This window comes from Stomoxys calcitrans, chromosome 1, assembly GCF_963082655.1.
Source record: "Stomoxys calcitrans chromosome 1, idStoCalc2.1, whole genome shotgun sequence".
In the NCBI taxonomy this organism is placed as follows: Eukaryota; Metazoa; Arthropoda; class Insecta; order Diptera; family Muscidae; genus Stomoxys; species Stomoxys calcitrans.
Window position 1 is genome coordinate 208124007 of NC_081552.1, and position 24443 is coordinate 208148449.

General features: G+C 42.9%; 1 protein-coding gene across 4 annotated transcripts in view; it reads left to right on the plus strand.

Moving 5' to 3' along the window:
• The window catches only part of LOC106093173 (cell adhesion molecule Dscam2), a 324166-nt gene that overhangs the window by 278030 nt on the left and 21693 nt on the right, over positions 1–24443 (plus strand). For 3 of the 4 annotated variants that reach the window (XR_009398464.1, XM_059369629.1, XM_059369632.1), the window contains exons 23-31: positions 5810–5962; positions 6040–6134; positions 6204–7090; positions 7161–7330; positions 12899–13042; positions 13401–13735; positions 18258–18330; positions 18770–18919; positions 18984–19152. Coding sequence is in view for 3 of the 4 variants with exons in the window: in XM_059369629.1 (XP_059225612.1) it covers positions 5810–5962; positions 6040–6134; positions 6204–7090; positions 7161–7330; positions 12899–13042; positions 13401–13735; positions 18258–18330; positions 18770–18919; positions 18984–19152 (2176 nt within the window). In the remaining variant the exon portion in view is untranslated. The remainder of the gene's footprint in view (positions 1–5809; positions 5963–6039; positions 6135–6203; positions 7091–7160; positions 7331–12898; positions 13043–13400; positions 13736–18257; positions 18331–18769; positions 18920–18983; positions 19153–24443) is intronic. The other variant, XM_059369636.1, reaches the window with a different exon arrangement.

Below are 24443 nucleotides of genomic sequence, written 5' to 3' on the forward strand. Positions count from 1 at the left end.
TGCGCCAGATTGCTCAAACGTCAATTTATTGTGCAACCCGATAGTGACAGGGCTAAGAGGAGAGCCTTTCGTCGTATCCGTTATCTCCCAACTGATGGACACCCATCACAATTTACCGTGGGCGATGTAACAAATGTCATCCTTAGCGCCAAATCATCCAAGACGTTAGGCCATGACGGAATCTCTAGAAGAATCTGGATCTGCCTGTAGTTGAGTACCTTTCAACTGTCCTCAACCTGTCTTTGAACACTCTTATAGTTCCCGATGTCTGGAAAATGGGAAAAGTGATCCCGCTACTGAAGCGTAGAAAGGACCCGAGTTTGGGGAGTCGTACAGACCGATCTCCCTCCTCTCACCAGCAGCAAAGGCGCTTGAGGAATTCTTTGCATGCCATCACCGCACACATTTGCCGTGGCTTCAATCAGCCGAGGCCATGTGTACGGTGCTCGTGGCATTGAACCTCTCGAAAGCATTCGATACGGTCAGAATGGAGAATTTCCATTCGTTGAGCATTAAGATGGAGAATTTCCATTCGCCGAGCATTAATATGGATTCCGAAGACAGCATAGCACAACAACTTCTTTGCATTCCATCACCGCACACATTGCCGTGGCTTCAATCAGCCCAGGCCATGTGATAATACGATGCTCGTGGCATTGGACCTCTCGAAAGCATTCGACACGGTCAGCTATGCCAAGCTATTTGAGGACATCGCCCCTCCAGGCATCACTGGGTCGCGATGTATAATTGGACTCAGAAATAACTTCAGATTCGTCTGCAAATCCTTTCTGTGCGGTTTGTCCGTCTGTCAATTTCAACATACGACTTAGCCCAAAGACAATCACTAATGTGTTTTGACAAAAATCGGTTCAGACTTAGATATTACTTCACTATATATAATTCGCTCGATTTACTCTAACAACGGCATAGTTACCATAATTTTCATCCGATTTTCACGAACTTTGGTATGGATGTTCCATTACCCATATGAAAGCCGTTTGCAACACATCGAAACATTCATTTCTGACCCAAAAAGCGTATATTCTTGTTCGTCTTAAAAAACCTAGAAGGGTCTACCCATGTCTGTCCGTCTTTCTGTCAATTCAAATTTGCCATTGAACATTCCATTAAGGAATAGGGGCAAACTTCTCACATATCAACGAGTGCTGTCCGATTCAAATTTAAGCTCAATGATAAGGGGCCTCCTTTTTATAGCTGAGTCCGAACGGCGTGCCGCAGTGCGACACCTCTTTGAGGAGAAGTTTTCACATGGCATGCTAACTCACAAATGTCGCCAGCATTAGGAGGAGATAACCATAGCAAATTCTTTTATATGTTCTCGCCAGGATTAGAACCCTGGCGTTCAGTGTGTTAGGCGAACATGCCAACCTCTGCGCTACGGCTTCCAATCTCCAACTTATCCAATCCAGATGTAAATCGAGTTAGTATGTACACTTTTTATACCCACCACCATAGAAAGGGGGTATCCTAATCTAGTCATTCATTTTGTAAGACCTCCAAATATTGATCTGCGACCCCATAAAGTACATATATTCTGGAACGTCTCTACATTTTGAGTCGATCTAGCCATGTCCGTCCGTTCGTCCGTCCGTCTGTCGACCTTACAACAGCGATCTAACTCGTAAAGCTAGATGTTTGAAATTATGCACAGATGCCTCTTTTTGATGTTGGTCGTTGGGGATTGCAAATGGGCCACATCGGTTCAGGTTCGGATACAAAGCGATGCCCGCATTTGACTTCTTGAGCACCTAGAAGCCTCAATTGTCATTCGAATTAGCTGAAATTAGGAACAATGTCAACATCCATGCCAAGTATGATCCGAATTGGTCCATAAACAGATATAGACCCCATATAAACCGATCTCCGGATTTTATTTTTTGAGTCCTTAGAAGCCTCAATTTTTATGCGATTTGGCTGAAATTCGGAATAAGGACTTAGGTTATAACCAACATAATCCATGCCAAGCATTATCCGAATCGGTCCATACACAGATATAAACCCCATATAATCCGATCCCCGGATTTGAATACTTCAGCCCTTAGAAGCCTAAATTTTCACCTGATTTGACTAAAATTTGGCCCAAAAACCTATCTTACGACGTACAACATCAATGCCAAGTTTTATCCGATTCGGTCAGTATTGTAATATAGGCCCCCCTAAGTACCGATATCGCGATATGACTTCTGGTGACCAAAACTAGTAAAAGTGTGCTAAGTTCGGCCAGGTCGAATCTTATATACCCTCCACCATGTATCGCATTTTTAGAGTTCTTTTCCCGGTATTTCATTTTAGCCAAACAAAGGAAAGAAGATAAAAATGGCTATGTTATATCAAGTTATGGTCCGATTCGGATAATAATTGAATTGAATATTGGAGACCGAAGTAGAAGTCATTGTGTAAAATTTCAACCAATTCGAATAAGAATTGCGAACTTTAGGGGCTCAAGAAGTAAAATATGTAGATCGGTTTATATGGGAGCTGTATCAGGTATGCTCGAGGTCATGGGAGAAGCCGTTGTACAACATTTCAGCCAAATCGGATAACAATAGCGCCCTCTAGCGGCTCAAGAGGTCAAGATCCCAGATCGGTTTATATGTCAGCTATATCAGGCTATGTTCCGATTTGAACCATACTTAGCACAGTTCTTGGAAGTCATAAAAAAACACCTCATGCAAAATTTCTGCCAAATCGATTAAGAATTGCGCCCTCTAGCGGCCTAAAAAGTCAAGATCTCAGATCGTTTTATATGGCAGCTGTACCAGGTTATGTACCCATATAAATCATACTTAGCACAGTTCTTGGAAGTCATAACAAAACACCTCATTCAAAATTTCAGCCAAATCGAATAATAATAGCGCCCTCTAGAGGCCTAAGAACTCAAAATCCAAGATCGGTTTATACGGCAGCTATATCAAAACATGGACCGATATGCCCCATTTACAATGGCAACTGACCTACACTGATAGGAAGTATTTGTACTAAATTTTAAGCGCCTAGCTTTACTCCTTGGAAAGTTAGCGTTCTTTCGATAGACGGAGGGACGGACAAGACTAGATTGACTTAAAATGTCATGACGATCAAGATTACATATACCTTCTGGGGTCTCGGAAAAAAGGACCATGATTTGCGAATCTGCACCTGGAATGTCCGCACTCTCAAAGGGGAGGTGCAGTATACACGCTGGCGGATGTAGTGGAGAAGTATAAGGCAGATGTTACCGCCTTACAGGAAGTGTGATGGACTGGCAATGACGTCACAATGACGAACCATACAATAGCCTCCATGAGACGAGGCATGCATTTGGCTGTGGATTTGTGGTTAGTCGGAGACTGAAACAACCTGTCTCAAGCTATACTCCGGCGGATAAGAGGTTAGCCACAATTCGCATAAAAGCCAAATTCTTCAATATCAGACCTTTATGTGCCCTTGCCCCGACGGAAAACAAGAGCGAGCAGACCAAGGATATTTTCTACAAGCGGCTAGAGAGGGGATATGACCGCTGCCCCGCCCATGATATTAAAAACCATCTGGGAGATTTTAATGCAAAGATAGGGAAGGAAGACATCTTTGGTCCAACAGTCGGAAAGTTTAGCCTTCACGAGATAACGTCCCATAAAAGGTTTGAGGCTAATAGATTTCGCCGCGGCAAAAAAAAAACATGGTAGTTAGTAGTACTAGATTTCACCACATGGCTGTCAGCCGATCAAAATACGAGGCACCAAATTGATCACAATGTGATCGATGGAAGGCATTCATCCAGCGTGCTAGATGTACGATCGAGATAATCGATCATTATCTTGTTGCAGCAAAGGTTCGCACCCGTTTAAACATGGCGAGGAAAGTACGTAGTGACACTGCACGGCAGATAGACATTGAAAAGCTGCAAACACATCAGACATGGCAACGGCATACTCCTCTCGACTGACCCTGCTGGAAGAAAGTACTCCTTGTTCAGATAATGTAATGACGCAGTGGCAAACTATGGCCCACTCCATGGAAAATGCCGCGAAATCCATACTTGGTTACCGCAAGTCTCCCCCTAGAAACCCATGTACGACCAATAGTTTCGAAATGCTACTGAAGACAAAAATGCGGCATATAGAGCAACCCTGCAATCAGTAGCAACGCGCCAGATGAAGGAGAGATATCGGGAGAAACGAAGAGAGGAGAAACGTCTATTCCGCAGAAAGAAACAGGAAATGGAAAGACGTGAGTGTGAGCGAATTGAGATGTCCAGGAGTCAGAATGAAGTCCGGAAATTCTACCAAAGAATTAAACATCAAACCGATGGCTTTGGTGCAGGCACATCCTACTGCAGAGACAAAAGAGGAAATCTGGTAACTGACACAGATAACATGCTGAAGATATGGAAAACGTTGGCGGCGAAGAGGATACCGCAGAACTAACCCCTGATGATGGTAAATGATGTTTACCTCCAAGTCAGAATGACCCGACTAAAGAACAACAAGGCAGCAGGAGCCGACGGGTTACCCGCCGAACTATTTAAGACCGGAGGCGAAACACTGATGAGGTGTATGCATCAGCTTATCTGCGCTATCTGGCTAGAAGAACCCATACCCGATAATTGGAACCTCAGCACACTTTGTCCCGTACACAAGAAAGGAAACAAGACGGAATGTGCCAACTACAGAGGAATAAATCTCCTCCCCATCGCATACAACATACTCCCGAGCGTAGTGTGTGAAAGGTTAAAACCTAAAGTCAAGGAAATATTTGGGTCCTATCAAAATGTGGCCTTAGAATTGTCAACTCCACCCTAGACCAGATATTCACACTGCACCAAATCCTGGAAAAGACCCGAGAGGGACACATCTACACCAGCCATCTCTTTGTTAACTAAAAAGCCGCATTTGAAGCCATGTCTGAGTTTGGTATCCCTGTAAAATATATAAGACTCTGCAGGATGGCATTTGCTGATACGTGTTCTTCAGCAAGAATATGAAGGGATCTCTCGGAACCACTTAGTTTCAAACGAGGTTTCAGACAAAGAGACATCCTATCGTTTGATCTCTTTAATATCCTGCTGGAGAAGATTATGCGAGTTGCAGATATGAATAGATATGGCAGACTAATCACGGCATGCTACTCGCCTATGCCGACGACATCGATATCATAGCTCGGTCACCGGAAGTAGTAACGGCAGCCTTTGAAAGAATCGAAAGAGAGTCAGGGAAATGGGTCTGGCAGTAAATGGATGGTTAGACGAAATGGATGCTTTCAACTCCCAAAAACCCTTGCACAACCGAGCAGAAAAAGAGAAAGTTGGGAACCACAACTTTGAGATAGTCAGTAACTTTATCTACCTGGGCACCGCTGTAACCGAAACGATTGACACCAGTTTTGAGATTAAGCGAAGAATAATACTGGCAAACAGATGCTACTTTGGACTAAGTAAGCAGTTTAGAAACAAGGTCACCTCTCGACAGACGAAGATCACACTATACAAGGCACTGATACTACCCGTGCTGTTATATGGCTCTGAAGCATGGGTACTTGAGAAACCAGATGAGGCAGTGTTTGGAGTATTTGAGAGAAAGATTCTTCGTAAAATATATGGACCAGTTTGCGCTAATTGAGAACATAGGCGACGCATGAACCACGAGCTGTATGACGACGATAGCATAGTTACACGCATCAAAATACAACGACTGCGTTGGCTAGGGCATGTTGTCAGAATGGATGAGGAAGCTCCAGCAAAGAAGACTTTTGAAGGCAAACACGCTGGTACAAATTAAATATTTGCAATTTTATTCCATTTTCATTTCAGAAAAAGATCCCGAGGTTGTGAAATCAAATAATCAATACGCTACTCTAGAAAGTCTAAGTAAATTTACAAATTATTCTGTCTGGGTATTGGCCTATACTAAAGTGGGTGATGGAGTTAAGACTAAACCATTTTACTGCCGAACTCACGAGGATGGTAAGCCTTTACTGATAACACCAAAACGAAAAAAATCGATTTAAAAAAACGAAACCTTTTTTTCCTCACAATTTTAGTTCCTTCTGCACCACACTCAATTAAAGCCATACCGGCATCAAGTACAAAAATAATCGTCTCATGGTTGCCACCACAATTTCCCAATGGAGATATTGTAAGTAGGGTTCTAGTGTTACCCGAGCAATTTTATTAAGATTTTTTTTTCTCTCATTCCATTTGCCAGATTGGCTACACTTTCTACATGTCCATGCTGGAGGGTGGCCGCGAAGAGGGCACCCACAAACGCATACTGGGTCCCTATGTGGAAATGCATGAGACTCAACGTACCCAGGAATCGGCCACCTATCAATTTTGGCTAACCGCCTCCACCAAAATGGGTGAAGGTGAAAAGACCGATGTGGTCACAGTGCCTCCCAATAATAAGGTACCTGCTCGTATTGTCTCCTTTAGCCAGCGTGTGATTACACCGTGGAAAGAGAATCTAGAATTGACTTGTCGCAAAGTGGGCTCTCCAGCCCCGGTAACCATATGGCGTTTGGATGGCCATAATCTAGAGACAAGTGCCCGCAAAACTATTGCCAAGAATGGCACTTTGAATATTCGCGAGGTGCAATCTGGCGATGCTGGCAACTATACTTGCAGTGTTGAGAATACATGGGGCAAAGATGAAATTGTCTATAGTGTGGTGGTAAAGGTGCCACCGGAAGCCCCCAATCTAACGGTGATCAGTGCCTACTCGGATAGCCTGCTGCTAGAGTGGTCGGATAATAATAATGGAGGAAGTCCCATACTGGGCTATGTCATCAACTATAAGCGAGACAATGGCGACTGGGAGGAACTGCAGGTGGATGCCAAATCCTATTCCCATCTGCTAAGCAATTTATGGTGTGGCACTCGTTATCAGTTGTACATCACAGCCTTTAACAAAATTGGCACCGGTTTGCCCTGTGACATTGTCAATACCCATACCAAGGGCAATCCTCCGGTTCAGCCCAAACACTCGCAAATGATAACGAATAATTCGACCAGTGTTACCTGTTGGCTAGACTCTTGGGGAGATGGTGGTTGTGGAATTTTGTATTTTATGATTGAATCCAGAATGTATGGAAGGTAAGTGAGGTGGTCTGGTTGGAAGTTGCCTGATGAGAAAATCTAAAAATCTCTTTTGTCTCCTGAATAGATCAACCTGGACCGTAGTCTCCAATCATATTCCATCGACTGAACGTATTTACACCGTTAGTGATTTACAGCCTGGTACCAAGTATCAACTTAAGGTTACGGCCCACAACAATGCTGGCTCCACCACAGCAATGTATAATTTCACCACTTTGTCAACACAAGGAGGAGGATGTAAGTATAAGTGGAGAAATTGTAAAGCTTTTGCACCCCTGTGACAAATTGCAAATTTGCCCTTGAACATTCCATTAAGCAGGAGCGTAGTAACTTCTCTCATATCAATGAGTGTAGAGATGAATGCAAAGTCTGAACGGCTTGCCGCAGAGCGACAGCAAGCGACATCACAGTAGTGGTGGTTAATTCAAGACATAAACTGGGAACATCGTCTATTTGGAATGCTTTATCCAATTGTGGAGCGTATAATGGACACCATGGTAAACAGTCAAATACCGTGAGAAAATCTCAATGGCAGCCGGTTGTGCGCAGCGCATTGATCCGAAAGAATCCTTGTTGTTGTTGTAACCACATTTTCATGTGGAGGTAGCGATCCTCGTCATCGGCCAGGGCTGCCACCTCAGTGTACGTGTTGCAGCAGCTCGCCAAACGTTTCCATTACATCCCCTGATCACCTGAGCGACGTAATCCGACTTCATAACCTCCGAGCACTGGACGCTTATCAATCAAAAGAGGGCAGATTGGGTCGGCTTCAGAGAGTACACCAATCGTCGCTTCAGTGAACTGACACCCCCTCGAATGTCCTATTTGCCGAGAGAAAATTCGGAGACATCTTTAACGCAGCAGCCCAATTTCCGAACGCAGACAGAGCTACTCGCAGACGAGCGTGATGGGATTCATTGCAGCGACCCCATTAACTCCAGAATCAGCGAGCTGAATCTGGAAATTAACAGGGTAGTCAACGAACATAAGCGAAATTTGTGGCTGGAACACTTGGGGCAATGTAACTTAGGTACAGGTTTAGGCCAGCTGTGATCTACTGTTATGTCACTCTCGAACCCCAGTAGACGGGACGACAGGACCTCGGTCATTTTTGGCGACGTAATTGTAACTGATTCGGAGAGATGCGCCCTCAATTTATTGTGCATTGCGGGAGTGACTGGGATAGGAGGAGGGTCATACGTCGTATGCGCGGTCTTCGAGACGAATTTTACCGTGGACCAACAATCCCATGGCAGCCGGTTGTACGCACCGGATTGACACGATGGAATGAGGGCTGCTCCCTCATTGTACGTGTTCGTCCTCTTTTCTTCATGGGAGAGGCACATCCCAGAGTGACTTCTCCGCACGCTTCTGGTTCCGTTCCGGGACTGAAAAGAACCCCAGACCCCGGTTCTGTTCGGTTTGCCAAAACCACCTCCATCATCGGTCGGTGTCGGTTAGGTGTAACCGGTGCATGCGGTGGGTTCATTTCCGATCTTGCTGTGAGCAAGGTAAGCAAGCTCGTTCCGATCCAAAGGACCGATCGCCGAGGGAACATGATGGCCATTGGTTATTTAAAGGCGCCAATTACTCGCCTTGTCATAGCGTTCATCGAATACCCTCAGTATAGACTCACCGCTCCATACCGCCAATTTTTCGCGACTGCAGTAGCAGTTACTCCTTATGGAGCATTCCACTATCCACAACCTGTGGATGCGCAAGGTAGCTCGCAGCTAAGCTGCGATAAGTGATAATAATGAACACCACACAGATGTTGTTGTAGCCACATTTTTATGTGGATATGGCGAAGCTCGTCAAGCTCCCGTAGGTGAGAGAGCTAGTTCCGGTCCAAAGGTCCGATCGCCGCGGGAACATGATGACCATTGATTATTTAAAGGCGCCAATAACTCGCCTTGTCTTATCGAGCATTATAGGCATACCGGCCTTTCACTGAGACTCTCCGCTCCATGCCGCTGATTGTCCGCGACTGCAGTTGCAGTTACTCCTTCTGGAGCATTCCACTATTCGTAACCTGTGGACGCTAAGGAACTAAGCTTTTCGTGATAATGAGCACTACACCGATGGGAGCTCAAAGGTCCAGCCTGTGTTGTGCATGGGGCGGGAAGTGTATCCTTCTTGCAATGGTCTCCGAGGTAAGATCGACGAGGTAATGGATTTTATGAGTCGGAAGAGCATATTGTTTGCAGCGATCCAGAAGACAAAGCTGACCAACACCTGCAGCCTGCACAGATGTCATGGATACAATGTGCTACGTAAGAATCGCTTAAGTGGGAGATTGGCCTGCGCCTGAAGCTGACCCCAACATGGAGTGTATGGGGATAGCAGTTAAGTTTGGTACAGCCGAGATAGAGCTATACAATGTGTACATACCGCCGGTTGGTAGTTGTGGCCTACTGTCTGGCCATAATCCGCTTGTTCTAGGAGATCTTAATGGACATCACGTCTCATGGCATTTTCCCCTTGGTAACAACCAGCGACGCATAGCTTTGGCAGTTCAGATTGAAGGCTCCACGTTTTTCACGGTGAATGAGGATGCCCCCACTAAGATAACGAGGAGTTTCAGTAGCTTGCCAGACATTTCCATAGCATCCCCTGATCTCCTGAGTGTCGCAACTGGCCATCAATCATTTCTTTGGGATCAGACCACCTCCCCATAATTCTTACCATCGACCGACCACCCGACTTTTTAACCTCTGAGCGCCGAATGTTTATCGATCACAAGAAGGCCGATTGGGCTGGCTTCAGAGAGTATACCAATCGCCGCTTCAGTAAACTGTCACCCCCCTCAGATGTGCTAGTTGCGAGAGGAAATTCCGAGACATTAAAGCAGCAGCCGCTCGCCTTGTACAAGCAGGTCGAATACCCTAAGTGCGGCCCTATATCCCCGTGTTGGTAGGGGTACTCGCAGACGAGCGTGATGGGATTCGTTGTATGGACCTCACTTACCCCAGAATCAGTGAGCTGAATCTGGAAATAAACAGGGTAGTCAACGAACAGCGGAATTTGTGGCTGGAACACTTGGAGCAATGTAACTTAGGCACCGGTTTAGGTAAGCTGTGGTCTATTGTTAAGACACTCTCGAACCCCGGTAGACGGGATGACAGAACCTCAGTCACTTTTGGTGATGAAACCGTGACTAATCCGAAGAAATGCGCCAGGTTGTTCAACCGTCAATTAATGTGCATTTCGAGAGTGACTGGGCTAGGAGGAGAGCCTTTCGTCGTATCTGTGGTCTCCGAGTCGATAAACAGCCATCACCATTTACCGTGGACGAAGTTACGAATATCATCTGTGGCCCAACGTCATCCAAGGAGTTGGATGACAACATCTCTACACTGAAGCTGAAGAATCTGGATCTACCTGGAATCGAGTACCTTACAACTGTCCTCAACCTGTCTTTGTACACTCTTATTGTACCCGATGTCTGGAAGATGGGCAGAGTGATACCGATACTGAAACCTAGAAAGGACCTGAGTTTGGGGGAGTCGTATAGATCCCTTCTCTCACCAGTAGCCAAGACGCTTGAGAGACTATTCCTGCCGGGCCTCATAAGAAAATATCCATTCGCCGGGCATCAGCTTTTATTCTGAAGATTGCACAGCACAACAACTGCTGTGCATTCCATCTTCACACATATTTGCAGTGCCTTCAATCAGCCCAGGCCATGTGATACGACGGCCATCGTGGTATTGGACCTATCAAAGGCTTTCGATGAGGACATCACCAACACGTCTCTCCAGCCAAGGCTGAAACGCTGGGTCGCGAATTATCTGTGTGGTTGCCAGTCATTTGTGGAATTTAGGGATAAGAAGTCGACGCACAGTAGAGTGAAAAAGCAGTTCCCCAAGGCGGGGTGATATCCCAGCACTGTTTACTCTCAACCTATCCTCCATTCCACCCCTTTCAGACGGGGTGTACTATCTCTGCATCAGGCCCCCCACCCCTCAATGGGCCTGTGATAGGTTAAACGTCTACCTCAAGAAACTTGCCTCATATTTCGCTGCAAGAGATCTGAAGATTTCTGCCACCAAATTTTCACCCACATTGTTCAATACAAATACGCTTGAGGTGAATAATCAGCCTTCTGTACTATGGAGAAATGATTCCGACTATCAAGTGTGCCAAAATACTTGGCGTCATATTTGTCAGCTCTTACACATTCTCCCCACATGCAACAGCGATTTGCAATAGAAACAAGGTCCTCAAGTCACTTGTTGGCAGCACTAGGAGTGCTGACAAAGAAACCTTGTTGACCACGTACAAAGCAATTGGTCGGCTTGTTATAAGTTATGCAGCGCCAGTGTGGTGACACGCAGTGGAATAATATTCAGATCTGTCAGAATGCCACCCTCCGCATTGCGACGGACTATCTCTGTTATCGCAGAGACCATCCAAAGCATCATCTTGTGGATAGATATCAACCGCCCCGAAGCCTTAAGGTAGATCTACATGATCTGGAGCGTGAGGTTCAGACCAAGAGAGAACCTCTAGATCAAGTGGCATATCAAGCGTGTCTAGACAACATTCATGCAGACACGGTAGCAGGGTAAATAGCTACCTGGTGTATGTAGTCCTTGAAGAACGACCGCCTTCCATTGCACCTAAAAAAATTGACCTCCCCCGGCAAACCAGAGTAGTTCTGGCTCAATTACGATCCGGCAGATGCAGCCGCCTGAACTCCTACAGAGCAAGGTTTGATGCCGACGTGCAAGATGTATGTCCCGATTGTGAGCAGGGATCACACGACAAACGTCACCTGTTTAACTGTCCAGCCAGACATATGCGACTCAGGCCCTGATCCCTCTGGACGCATCCCATCTTAGTCGTCGAGTTCCTGTATCTTGACACTCAACAGAATCTCACAGACGAAAGAAAGAACATAACAAACGGCTACAACAACAACACTGAGGGGTCTTGGTCCGCTTTTGCAGATTTCCCGTAAATTGAGACTCCTTGGCGATTAAAACACAGAAAGTGCTCGACTGTTAAGATTCGCATGAACGCAGTTCCCTTGCCACATTGGAGTAAGAGAGCGGGCAGCCCGGTTGTAAGGTCAAGTGTTCCCCGACTATAAGTAAAGGTGAAAGGATCGCAATGTTGCTACAGAAATATTCAGACCATTCTAACGCAGGAGACCAAAATAAAAAAAAAATCATTACAATCTGGGAAGTTTTCACGGTACGCATTGCATGTTACTCGGGGGCAGTGTGCAAAGCATGTAAGAGAGGATGACGAAACATTGATTTGCCAACGAAAAACTTTGAGAAAGTGAAATCTTTCAGGTCAACGCGATCCATGTTAAGAACGTTGGCTGTGGATTGAAGATGCTATAGAAAGGACGGATAAGGTGCTATAGGGCACTCCGGATCGTCACAAGCCGTAACGAATACTGAGGGAGTCGTCATCTACCAGGGTCACATACGATTGCAGGTTAGGCGAGACCAGCCAGGCTGTATGCGTGTCTTATAGTGAGCAATGGGATGAGATCAGTGCGACCTTCGGCGTCTAAAAGAGACACATCGGATTGGGCGCACTTTGGTGCACTATAATATCAATGCCCGGCTTTAGCGAATAACCAACAGTTAGCCATGAATCAGCCGTTGTCCCACTAGCAGCAGACAAACAAACTTTTACAAAACCCTTTCATCATTTATCCAAAAATGTTCAGGATTTCGAAACTGCTATTCAAGATCTTAATCCAAAGTTGTATTCAACCGAAACTTAGGCTTCCAATCCCCTTCAAGTGTTTGTATTAAAATCTTCTCTCACCATTTTCCATTTCAGTTATCTACAACACAGATTCAAATGCCATGCCAACTATAACTGATAGTCCGTTTTATGCCAATTTTAAAGTCCTACTTCCTGTATGCATTTCCCTGTTTATGCTGCTGGGCTTAGTAGCAGCCGTACTTATTATAAGAAAGAAAAGTAAGTACAAAGTATATATGGGTTGCCCAAAAAGTAATTGCGGATTTTTCATATAGTCGGCGTTGACAAATTTTTTCACAGCTTGTGACTCTGTAATTGCATTCTTTCTTCTGTCAGTTATCAGCTGTTACTTTTAGCTTGCTTTAGAAAAAAAGTGTAAAAGAAGTACATTTGATTAAAGTTCATTCTAAGTTTTATTAAAAATGCATTTACTTTCTTTTAAAAAATCCGCAATTACTTTTTGGGCAACCCAATATAAAGCAACATGAATATATCGCCAACTTTCGGTGGTGGGTATACAAATCTCATATATATAACCTTTTTTCTCTTCTTCACCCTCTCAAACTGTTTCCTTCAGAAATCAGCAACCAAACTCGTTTGGCCTCATCATCCATGTCGGAGACTCCGTCTTTGACCCAATTACAAAATAAACAAAATCGTGATCAACAATATCTGGCGGTACGTTGCAATCCCAATGTAGGACCGCCACGCACATCGAACTCCAACGATTCGGGAAGTTTTGGCAAAGCCGAAAGTAACGAATACATCGAAGATATCTGTCCCTATGCCACATTCCAGCTAAATAAGCAGCCCTACAGTGAGAGTTCGTACAGTGGCAATGTATACAGTGGTCCCTATCACTCAGTGCGAGGATCATTTGTCTATCATGATGTTAAACCAGACAGTTATCATGTGAGTATATGGCAATTTACAAAAATTTTCTTAGATTTTTATACCCTGCACCACTACTATGGTACATGGTATTATAACTTAGTGCATTTGTTTGTAACACCCAGAAGGAAGAGAGATAGACCCATTGTTAAGTATACCGATCGACTCAGAATCACTCTCTGATTCGATTTAGCTATGCCCGTCTGTTTATCTTTCTTCCCCTCTGTCCATGTTAATTTGTGTACAAACTACATTTACGCATTTATCATCCGATCGTCTTAAAACTTGGTACAGCCATATTATTCGGCCAAGAGTCGAAGCCTATTGAAATTGGAAAAAATCGGTTCAGATTCGGATATAGCTCCCATATAAAATTCAATTTGTGTTTGTTGGTCGGTTTGTTTGTTTGTTCCGTATAGACTCAAAAACGGCTAAATCGATTACCTTGAAATTTTCACAGATTGTGTAGGCTGGTCTGGAAGGAAACATAGGCTATATAATTTTTTGATATCAGAAGGGGGCGGACTTACCCTATAAGTACTACCAAAAATAAAAGTGTCCTGATCGGGACAATATGGGATTCAAATGAAAGGTATTCAAGAGTAGAGTACGAATTTCATAATAAAAGTTGGGTCCAAGTACCTAGGGGGCCGCCCCAGCCCTAAAACCCCTTAAAATAGGTTTATTTGACGATCCTGACAATATGGCACTCAAATGAAAAGTATTCGGGAGTAGATTACGATTACGGTCAGGAAGTAGGAATAGGCTTTATAATTTATTGATAACAGAAGGGGGCGGACCCTCCACCGTTACCCCAAAAACACCACCCAAAATCAAAAGTGGACCGATAAGGACAATATGGGTATCAAATGAAAAGTATGCAGGAGTAGATAACGAATCTGGAATACAAATTCATTTCGAAGTATAGGGGGTCATCCTCATCCCCATAAAAATGCCCAAAATGTTCACCTTAGCCAATCACGTAAGGTAGATCAACATGATCTAGAGTGTGAGGTTCAGCGCTACAAGAGAGAATCTCTAGATCAAGCGGCATATCAAGCAAGTCTAAACAACATTCATGCAGACATGGTAGCAGATGCGGTAATTGGCTACCGGGTGAACGTAGTCCTTGGAGAACGACCGCCTTCCATTGCACTGAAGAAATCGACCTCTCCCGGCAAACCAGAGTAGTTCTGGCTCAATTACGTTCCAGCAGATGCAGCCTTGAAATGTTCGCATATTTTGTAGGCTGGTCTGGAAGGAATCATAGGCTATATAAGCTTTCGGTATTGGAAGGGGGAAGGACCCTCCCCCTTATGCCAAAAACACAACCCAAAATCAAAAGTGGACCGATCGCGACAATATGGGTATCAAATGAAAGGTATTGTAGAGTAGAATACGAATATGGTACTAAAACAGACATATTGGACGTTCATTTCAATATGGGGCTCAAATGAAAAGTATTCGGGAATAGATTTCGAATCTGGCATACAAAATCAGATCGAAGAATAGAGGGTCACGCCACCACTCAAAAACGCCATTAGACCCATTATGACCATATGATACTTGGCTGAACCGATTTTCTTACAATTTTCATAGATTGTGTACGTTTGTCTGGAGGGAAACAGAGGCTATATAACTCTTAGATACCGGGTGAAGGCGGACCCTCCCCCTTGCCCCAAAAACGCCACCCATATCCGAAAGTGGTCCGATGGGCACAATAAGGGTATCAAATGAAAGGTGTTGGAGACCAAAAATCGAATATGGTATTAAAATTTGGGTCCAAGTACACAGCGGGCTAGCCGCTTGAAGTTTTGCACAAATACTTTTTATTAGTGTAGGTCGGTTGGGATTGTAAATGGGCCAAATCTGTTTATGTTTTGATATAGCTGTCATATAAACCGATCTTGGATCTTGACTACTTAAGCCTCTAGAGGGCGCAATTCTCTTCCGATTCGGCTGAAATTTTGCACGTGGTGTTTTGGTATCACTTCCAACCACTGTGCTAAGTGTGATTCAAATCGGTCCATAATCTGATATAGCTGTAATATAAACCAATCTTGGATCTTGACTTCTTGAGCCCATAGAGCGCGCAGTTTTTTCCGATTTGACTGAAATTTTGCACGTAGTGGTTTGGTGCCACTTCCAACAGCTGTGCTAAGTGTGATCCAACTCGGTCCATAATCTGGTATAGCTGTCATATAAACCGATCTTGGATCTTGACTACTTGAGCCTCTAGAGGGCGCAATTCTCTTCCGATTTGGCTGAAATTTTGCACCTGGTGTTTTGGTATCACTTCCAATAACTGCGCTTAGTATGGTTGATATCGGTCCATGTTTTGATATAGCTGCCATATAAACCGATCTTGGATCTTGACTACTTGAGCCTCTAGAGGGTGCAAATCTCGTCCGATTTAGTTGAAATTTTGCACGTGGTGTTTTGGTATCACTTCCAATAAATGCGCTAAGTATGATTGAAATCGGTACATGTTTTAATATAGCTGCCATATAAACCGATCTTGGATTTTGACTACTTAAGCCTCTAGAGGGAGCAATTCTCATCCAATTTGGCTAAAATTGTTCATGAGGTGTTTTGTTATGACTTCCAATAACTGTGCTAAATATGGCGCAAATCGGTACATAACCTGATATAGCTGCCATATAAGCAGATCTGGGATATTGACTTCTTGAGCCTCTAGAGAGAATTTTGTACAACGGCTTCTCTCGTGACCCTTAACATATGTGTCTAATATGGTCAATAGCTTGATACAGCTCCCATATAAACCGATCTCCCGATTTTGCTTCTTGAGTCCTTACATGGGTCAATTCTTATCCAAATGAACTGAAATATTACACGAGGACTTCTACAATGTTCAGCTTTCAATTCGTTTATGGTCCGCATCTGACTATAACTTGATAAAGCTCCAATAGCATAATATTGGGTTGCCCAAAAAGTAATTGCGGATTTTTTAAAAGAAAGTAAATGCATTTTTAATCAATCTTAGAATGAACTTTAATCAAATATACTTTTTTTACACTTTTTTTCTAAAGCAACCTAAAAATAACAGCTGATAACTGACATAAGAAAGAATGCAAGTACAGAGTCACAAGCCGTTGAGAAAATTTGTCAACGCCGACTATATGAAAAATCCGCAATTACTTTTTGGGCAACCCAATAGTTCTTATTCAATATTTTTTGTTTGCCTAAAAAGAGATACCGCGCAAAGAACTCTACAAATGCGATCCATGGTGGAGGGTATAAAAGATTCGTCCCGGCTGAACTTAGCACGCTCTCACATGTTTATTCATGTTAATTCAGTTCGAATTTGAATTATATTGCAACAATCAAATCGGCAGTTGATTGCGACTTCTATGGTCCCAAGAAGTCATTTCGGCATATCGATATTTAAGGACTTCAATATCAGTATATAGACCGATTCAGATCATACTTGGCACAGATGCTGGAAGTCACAACAGATTTTGCTGTGCCAAATTTCATCTAAATCAGGTGAATGTTAAGACATATAGGGGCTGAAGTAGTCAAGTTCGTTGATTGGTTAATATGGCGGCTATATCAGTATATAGACGGATTCCGATCGTACCTAGCACAGGTGTTGGAAGTCGTAACTCAAGTCTTTGTTCCAAATTTCAGCCAAAGCGGATGAAAATTGAGGCCTCAAGGGGCTCACGATATCAAAACTGGGATTCGGTTTATATGGGGGCTATATCCAAATCTGAACCGATATGGGTCTTTTGCAATCCCCAATGACCTACATCGATAAAAAGTATCAGTGCGAAATTTTAAGCGGATATCTTTATTCGTTCGAACGCCATCATGATTTCGACAGACGGACTAACGGACAGATGGGCAAGGCTTAATCGAATCACGAAGTGATTCTAAGCCGTCTGGTATACTTTTCAATGGGTCTAGCTCTTCTCTTTCTTAGAGTCACAGACAATTGCACTAAGTTGTAATAATAACCTGTACCACAGTGGTGGTGTTTTATATCATTTTGCCATATTCTGAGAAGATATCATGGAATGACTAGTGGCATTTTCTTTGCCTGACAAAATTTTTAAGCCTTCTATAATGCAAGATACTAGAAGTTGAGTGTGCATGTGTATCAACTCCCTTGTAACATCAACTTTCATTAGTATTTGATAGAGGGGCAACTGTTTTCTGCCGCTGGCATCCATGATATTCGGTACAATGTGGCGTATGAGCATTATAAAATACTTTGTTCCCTGTATACACGTTACTCATACCACATCATGTACCAGGGCTTGTATTTACGACCGTATTCACAAAACTAAATGAAGCCTTTAAACAAGACTATTTGACAGTTCTATAAAGGAAATCTGTCAAATAAACCTATTTCAAAGCTACGTTAAATTTTGTGCACACCGGTGCTGGTCTACAGCACTACACGTGCTGCCAACACGGATAGATGAGTTTGACACTTGGAGAGAAAAGGCTTACGGATTATTATCTTAGAAGAAGTTTAGCAAAATGTTTGAAAAACAATTTTTTTCCCTTCTTTCAGACAAAAGAACCTGAATACACCAAAGTGCGACGAAAGGTAGGGCGACTAAGGGATCCGCACTCAGAAAGTCAAGGTAAGATCATTTTAACTCTCATAACTTCCGAGGCGATGGTTTGACCCTGGTAAAAAGTAAAAAAAAGTAAAGTCTACTCGCATGAATGTGTGTGTTTTTCTTTATACATGTGTGGATGTTGCTTGTGTATCAGCAAACAAAACCAATTGGCTAGTCCATAACATTTCATATGGTCATTTAATATAATTTTAATCTCTGTAGAATTATTTATAAATTTGAACATTTAGACAAAAACTTTTAGTTTTGCGTATTTCTATGTCATCTTCATTCATATATATTTTGTTGTGCATTTGTTGGTTCAATCGTTCTTTTCATCCTTCATATGTTCATTGCCATCGATAACCTATGCCACCACCACAATCTCAACCATACCTCAACCTCAAACTCAAAATCAATCGAATCAAAATCCATCATCAAATCGTACTATAAACTGTTCTAGAATCGGATAATCCAGGCTCGACAGATTCCGAAGTTAGGAAAATCCTAACGCTTCACATACCAATTACAGAATATGACACACTCGGTTCTGAATCGGACAACGATGTCTCAGCGCGAGCCATGAACTCGGCCAAATATCGACCAGCCCGAGGTAATATTTCGATTTCAAATGTAATTTTGAACCTTTTCAAGTTTCTCTTCATATTTTCGCACAGAAACTCAAGATGAATCATCATCCTCATCGGATGCCACCCCAACCAGTCTTAGCAGGAAATTGAAGCCACCCTACACGAATCGTAAAGCACCAAAGACCGGCACAACGAGTAAAAGGCATATCCGTTCATCCAGTGGATATTCGAGTAATCATGATGAGACTACATTTAGGTAAGAAAAAATAGCACATCCTTTGCAATGTGAAACGAACACTGAACACAATATAGGAGTAACTCACTTTTGAAACGACAAATACAAGAAAATGAAAACAAAAGGCAATTTAGTGAAGTCGGTGCTTTGCCATTAAAAATTTTTAAAATTTGTATGATCAAATGGGACAACTCTGTTAGACATCAAAAACTATAGCAATTGGCATGTAATACAGTAGTCAAAAAGGGTAATAAACGTGAGAATACCATGAGTCCATTGATATGCGCCATAAAAAGTTGGCACTGCTACCACTGAGCCCACCGTAGCCCACATATGAACCCGAACGCCTGGGTTAAAATCCTGGCAAGAACATCTGATAACAATTTCAGCGTTGGTTACCTCCCCCTAATGCTGTCGTCATTTGTGAGGTACTGCACCATTTGGTATGCTAGCCATGTTAAATCTTCTCCACATCGAGGTGTCGCACTGCGGCACACCCTTCGGACTCGGCTACAAAAAGGAAACCCCTTATCATTGAGCTTTAACTTGAATCGGACAGCACTCATTGATAAATGAAAAGTTTGCCCCCGGCCCTTATGGAAGGTTCATGGGCAAATTGGCATTTGCCATATGCCATGTGCCATATTGCCATGGCGCCTGTAAATAGCCAATCGCCAGCGAGCATGCTCACCTACAGGTGCTTGACAAGGATCGCTACCTCAACATAAAAATGTGCCTTTAAAAACAGCCTAAGCCAGTTATGGACTTGATGTGCGCTCTCAATATTGTTGTTGTTGTTGTTGTAGGAGTGTGTTATGCACTGAGACAGAAGTTCTTGCCGATGAAGAATTCCATCGGGTCAATCCGGAACGTATAACCGCCTGCCATGGGATTGATTCTTAATGTTAAAAAGAAAATCTTAGTCTGAGTTCCGTGCTCCTTACATAATCCTTGTTGTTGTTGTAGCAGTGTGTTGTACACTGAGGCGGCAGCTCCTGCCGACGAAGGCTTTCATCGGGTCAATCCGGTATGTACAACCGGCTGCCATGAAATTGGCATAATCCTCAATTGTTTTCTATGCCCTAACGTTGGTTCAAGTCCGGTATTGTGTCCCCACCTAAGTGCCGGTGTCTGTAATCTGCGAAAGCCGGGTAATGACATAGGAATTGCTCCAACGTCTCATCATCTTCTCTGCATGCCCTACACATGCTATCACTTGCCGCATCGATTTTACATACGTGAGCTCGTAGTCCTATGTATCCCACTATGATACCGAAAGCTACTGTGACATTCTTCGTACTTCCGTTCAGTAATAGTCGTCTTTCACGATCCGGCACAATCCCATGAGTCGATTGTACTCACCGAATTGACCCGATGAAGTCCCTCCTCGGCAAAGGCTGCGTCTTCAATGTACAATACACTGCTACAACAACAACAACGATCCGGATCTCCCCATAGGATTATCGTCGTCCTTCCGACCGTTTCGGTGTTACACAGTGTTACATGCGCGTTCATCGCCCACGACCTTTACTCGTAATGCGTCGCCCCGAAAGGCAACGGGATAAAGTTTATTGATGGCAGTGCTCTGGCCTTCAATGCCATATCACCTGCTCTTTCGTTCCACCTTATTCCGCAGTGGCCTGGCACCCAAACGAGGCATGGGATAGTTGTGAGCACTACACAGGCTGAAACATTGAGGTCCAAATCTTGTGTGGTGTTCATTACTGTCACGAGAAGCTTAGCTGCGAGCTACCGAGCCCGTCCACAGGTTGCGGATAGTGAATGCAGTCGAGGACAATCAGCGGCATAGAGTGGAAAGTCTTAGTGAGATATCGGGCGGCACCGGCTCTTGCATAAATACTGAGGGCCTATGATGTTCGCTATGACAAGGCGAATTAAATAACCAATGGCCATCATGTTCCCGCGGCGTTCGGTCCTTTAGACCAGAACGAACTTGCTCTCATACAGGAGCTTGGTGAGATTCGCTTTCTTCCAGGTATAGATATGTGGCTGAACGTGACAGCATGAGCGATACCAAAATAATGAATACAGTACAACGATGGGATTTAAGTAATCTGGCGATGTCGACTTGGCGGACTACTTGATAAGATTGTAGGAATTGGCTGAACGGCACAACATATTAAGCGATTGCCTCCTCGCGGTCACGATTCTTGAAGGAAGTGCATTGAGGTGTTTTAGGGTGGAGAGTTCGGGAATGTTTATATAATTGTACATATGGCACGAATTCCATTCCGAGAATAGCGTTACAAGCGGCACGATCTTCTGCGCTCATTCTAAAATCTCTTACACCAAGTTTCGAGGTGTCTCCCACCACTTGCCCCTTCCATTTGATTTTTAGTCGTCCCAGTTTGCGTATACCATCGTGTTTGCCTTCCAAAGACTTCTTTGCTTCCATGGTATTTTTATATGTGTAACTATGCTATCGTCCTTATACAGCTCGTGGTTCATACGACGCCTATATTCCCCATTAACGCAAACTGGTCCATATATTTTACGAAAGAATCTTTCTCTCAAACACTCCATGCACTGCCTCGTCTGCTTTCACAAGTATGTATGCCTCAGGACAATATAACAACACGGGTAGTATCAGTGGCTTGTATAGTGTGATCTTCGTCTGCCGAGAGGTGGCCTTGTTTCTTTACTGCTTACTTAATCCAAAGTAGTAATAATCTGATATAGCTCAAACAAAACCCGGCCTCAAAAATTGGCTCCATGAGCCACTAGAAAGCGCAATTTTAAACCGATTTGACAAAAGCGACTATGGTGGAATGCTCAAATGACCTGATTTCCACTGGAATATACCCTACACTACCACTGTGGTATTATAACTCAGTGCATTTCTTTGTAACACCCAGAAGGAAGTGAGATAGACACATTGACAAGTATACCGATCGACTCAGAATCACTTTCTGATTCGATTTAGCTATGTCCGTCTGTCCATACTATTGAAATTAGAAAAAATCGGTTCAGATTTGGATATGCAAATGCAAATTTTGCCCATGAACATTTCACTAAGGAACAGGGGCAAACTTCTCACATATCAATGAGTGCAATCCGATTCAAGTTTAAGCTCAATGATAAGGGGCCTCCTTTTTATAGTCGAGTCCGAACGGCGTGCCGCTGTAGGACACCTCTTTGGAGAGAAGTTTTACATGGCAAAGTACCTCACAAATGTTGCCAACATTAGGAGGGGAAATTACCGCTGAAAATTTTTTCTGATGGCCTCACCAGTATTCGAACCCAGGCATTCAGCGTCATAGGCGGACAAGCTAACCTCTGCGCTACGGTGGCCTCAGATTTGGATATAGCTCACATATATATGTTCGTCCGATTTGGACAAATATGGAAATAATGTGGTCATTTGTTAAACGATTCTATCGAAATTTGGCAGTATGCCTTTTGTCTTGACTTTCGACATTATTGGTGAATTTCATCATCATATCAGATTTAGATATAGCTACCCTATATATATATATCGACCGATTTTCACTTCTAGAGTCACTGCCAGCGCATTTATTGACCATTGTTGCCAATAATTTTAACAACGCTTTCCTCGACGACTACAACAATATCTATCGAGTTTGGATGAAATCGGTTCAGATTTAGATATAGCTTCCATATATATATTGATCCGATTTTGAGAAATATTACAATAAAGTGCGCATTTGTTAACCGATTCTGTCGAAATTTGGCAGGACGGGTTTCCTTATAACTCTCGACTTTACTGGTGATTTTCATAGAAATCGGTTCAGATCTAGATATAGCTCCCATATATATATATTTCGACCGATGTTCACTTCTAGAGCCACTGCAAGCGCATTTAATAACTAATCTTGCCAGAATGTTGGTCAACGCCTTCTTCGACGACGACCACAATATCTGAGAAGTTTGCTCGAAATCGGTTCAGATTTATATATAGCTCCTAAATATATGTTCGTCCGATTTTGAGAAATATTGCAATAAACTGCGTATTTGTTAACCAGTTCTGTCGAAATTTGGTAAGAAGGTTTTCCTCTTGACTCCCGACATTGCTGGTGAATTTCACAAAAATCAGTTCAGATTTAGATATAGCTCTCACATATATATATAAATATATATATATATATATATATATATATATATATATATATATATATATATATATATATATATATATATATATATATATATATATGTAAAATGGATACTTTCGGGACAATTTTTCTGTATAATGTATGTTTCGAGGACATTTGTATACTTTGGGGACTGTCCCCATAATTTCCGTCTATATTATGGATGTTTTGAGGACACCGATACATTGGGGACACTTTTTGCTTTACGATTTTATAACTTTTTCTAGATTCTCCATAATTTTTATCACTAACATAACAATTATTTTTCATTTATACTCTTGTTTTCTATAAAAAATAAGTCGTTTTCTAATTTTATTTTTGCTCATCGTGTTGCCAGAATGGTATCGTGTAAAACAGCAACCTACAAAATCAACCCTGTTGTTTCAAAGTTACCACCTCAGGGTGGTAGTTCATAGTATTGCCGCAATGTCGCCAAAATCACTCCGATTTAATATTGGATTAGTTCGTGTACTCGCCGCAATTAAAACAGAGCGCTGTAATGAATTCGGCTATTTTAGTTCCACGACATCTACTTTTTACGCGGATAAATTTTTTTGGGCTCATTGTAACTATAACATAGAAGGCAGCATCGCTCTGTATGTAAAAGTCATAGTGTGTTTGCTTGTCTGTTTGTTCGAAACTCGAAAACGACCAAACCGATGTTCTTGAAATTTCCACAGATTGTGTAAAATGGTCTGGAAGGAATAATAGGCTATATAAATTTTTGATATCGAAAGCGGGTCGGAGCCTCTCCCTTACCCTAAAAATAACCACCAAAATTAAAAGTGGATCGATTGTAACAATGTTGGACTCAAATTAACGGTATTTGGGAGTGGAAAATAAAACATATTAAAATTTCAAGCTAATTCGAATAGGGCTAGCACCACCACAATAATCCCAAACGCACATATACACCGATCGAGGCAACATACAGTGGGATAAAACCGAAAAAAACTAGTAGGAAATATGCCATGTGAGAACGGATAGAGAAAACTATTTGAATTTTAAAGACCAAAAATAAAATCTGCTCGAAACTTTTTATAGAGAAACGCATAATATCCATTTTGGGCAGAGATAAGTTTCCAAATCGGAATTTTTTAGTACATTTTCTGTGAAGGTTATAAATATTGTCAAGCCAATTCGCATGGGACTCGCCCCTCCAAAACCTTGAACGAACAT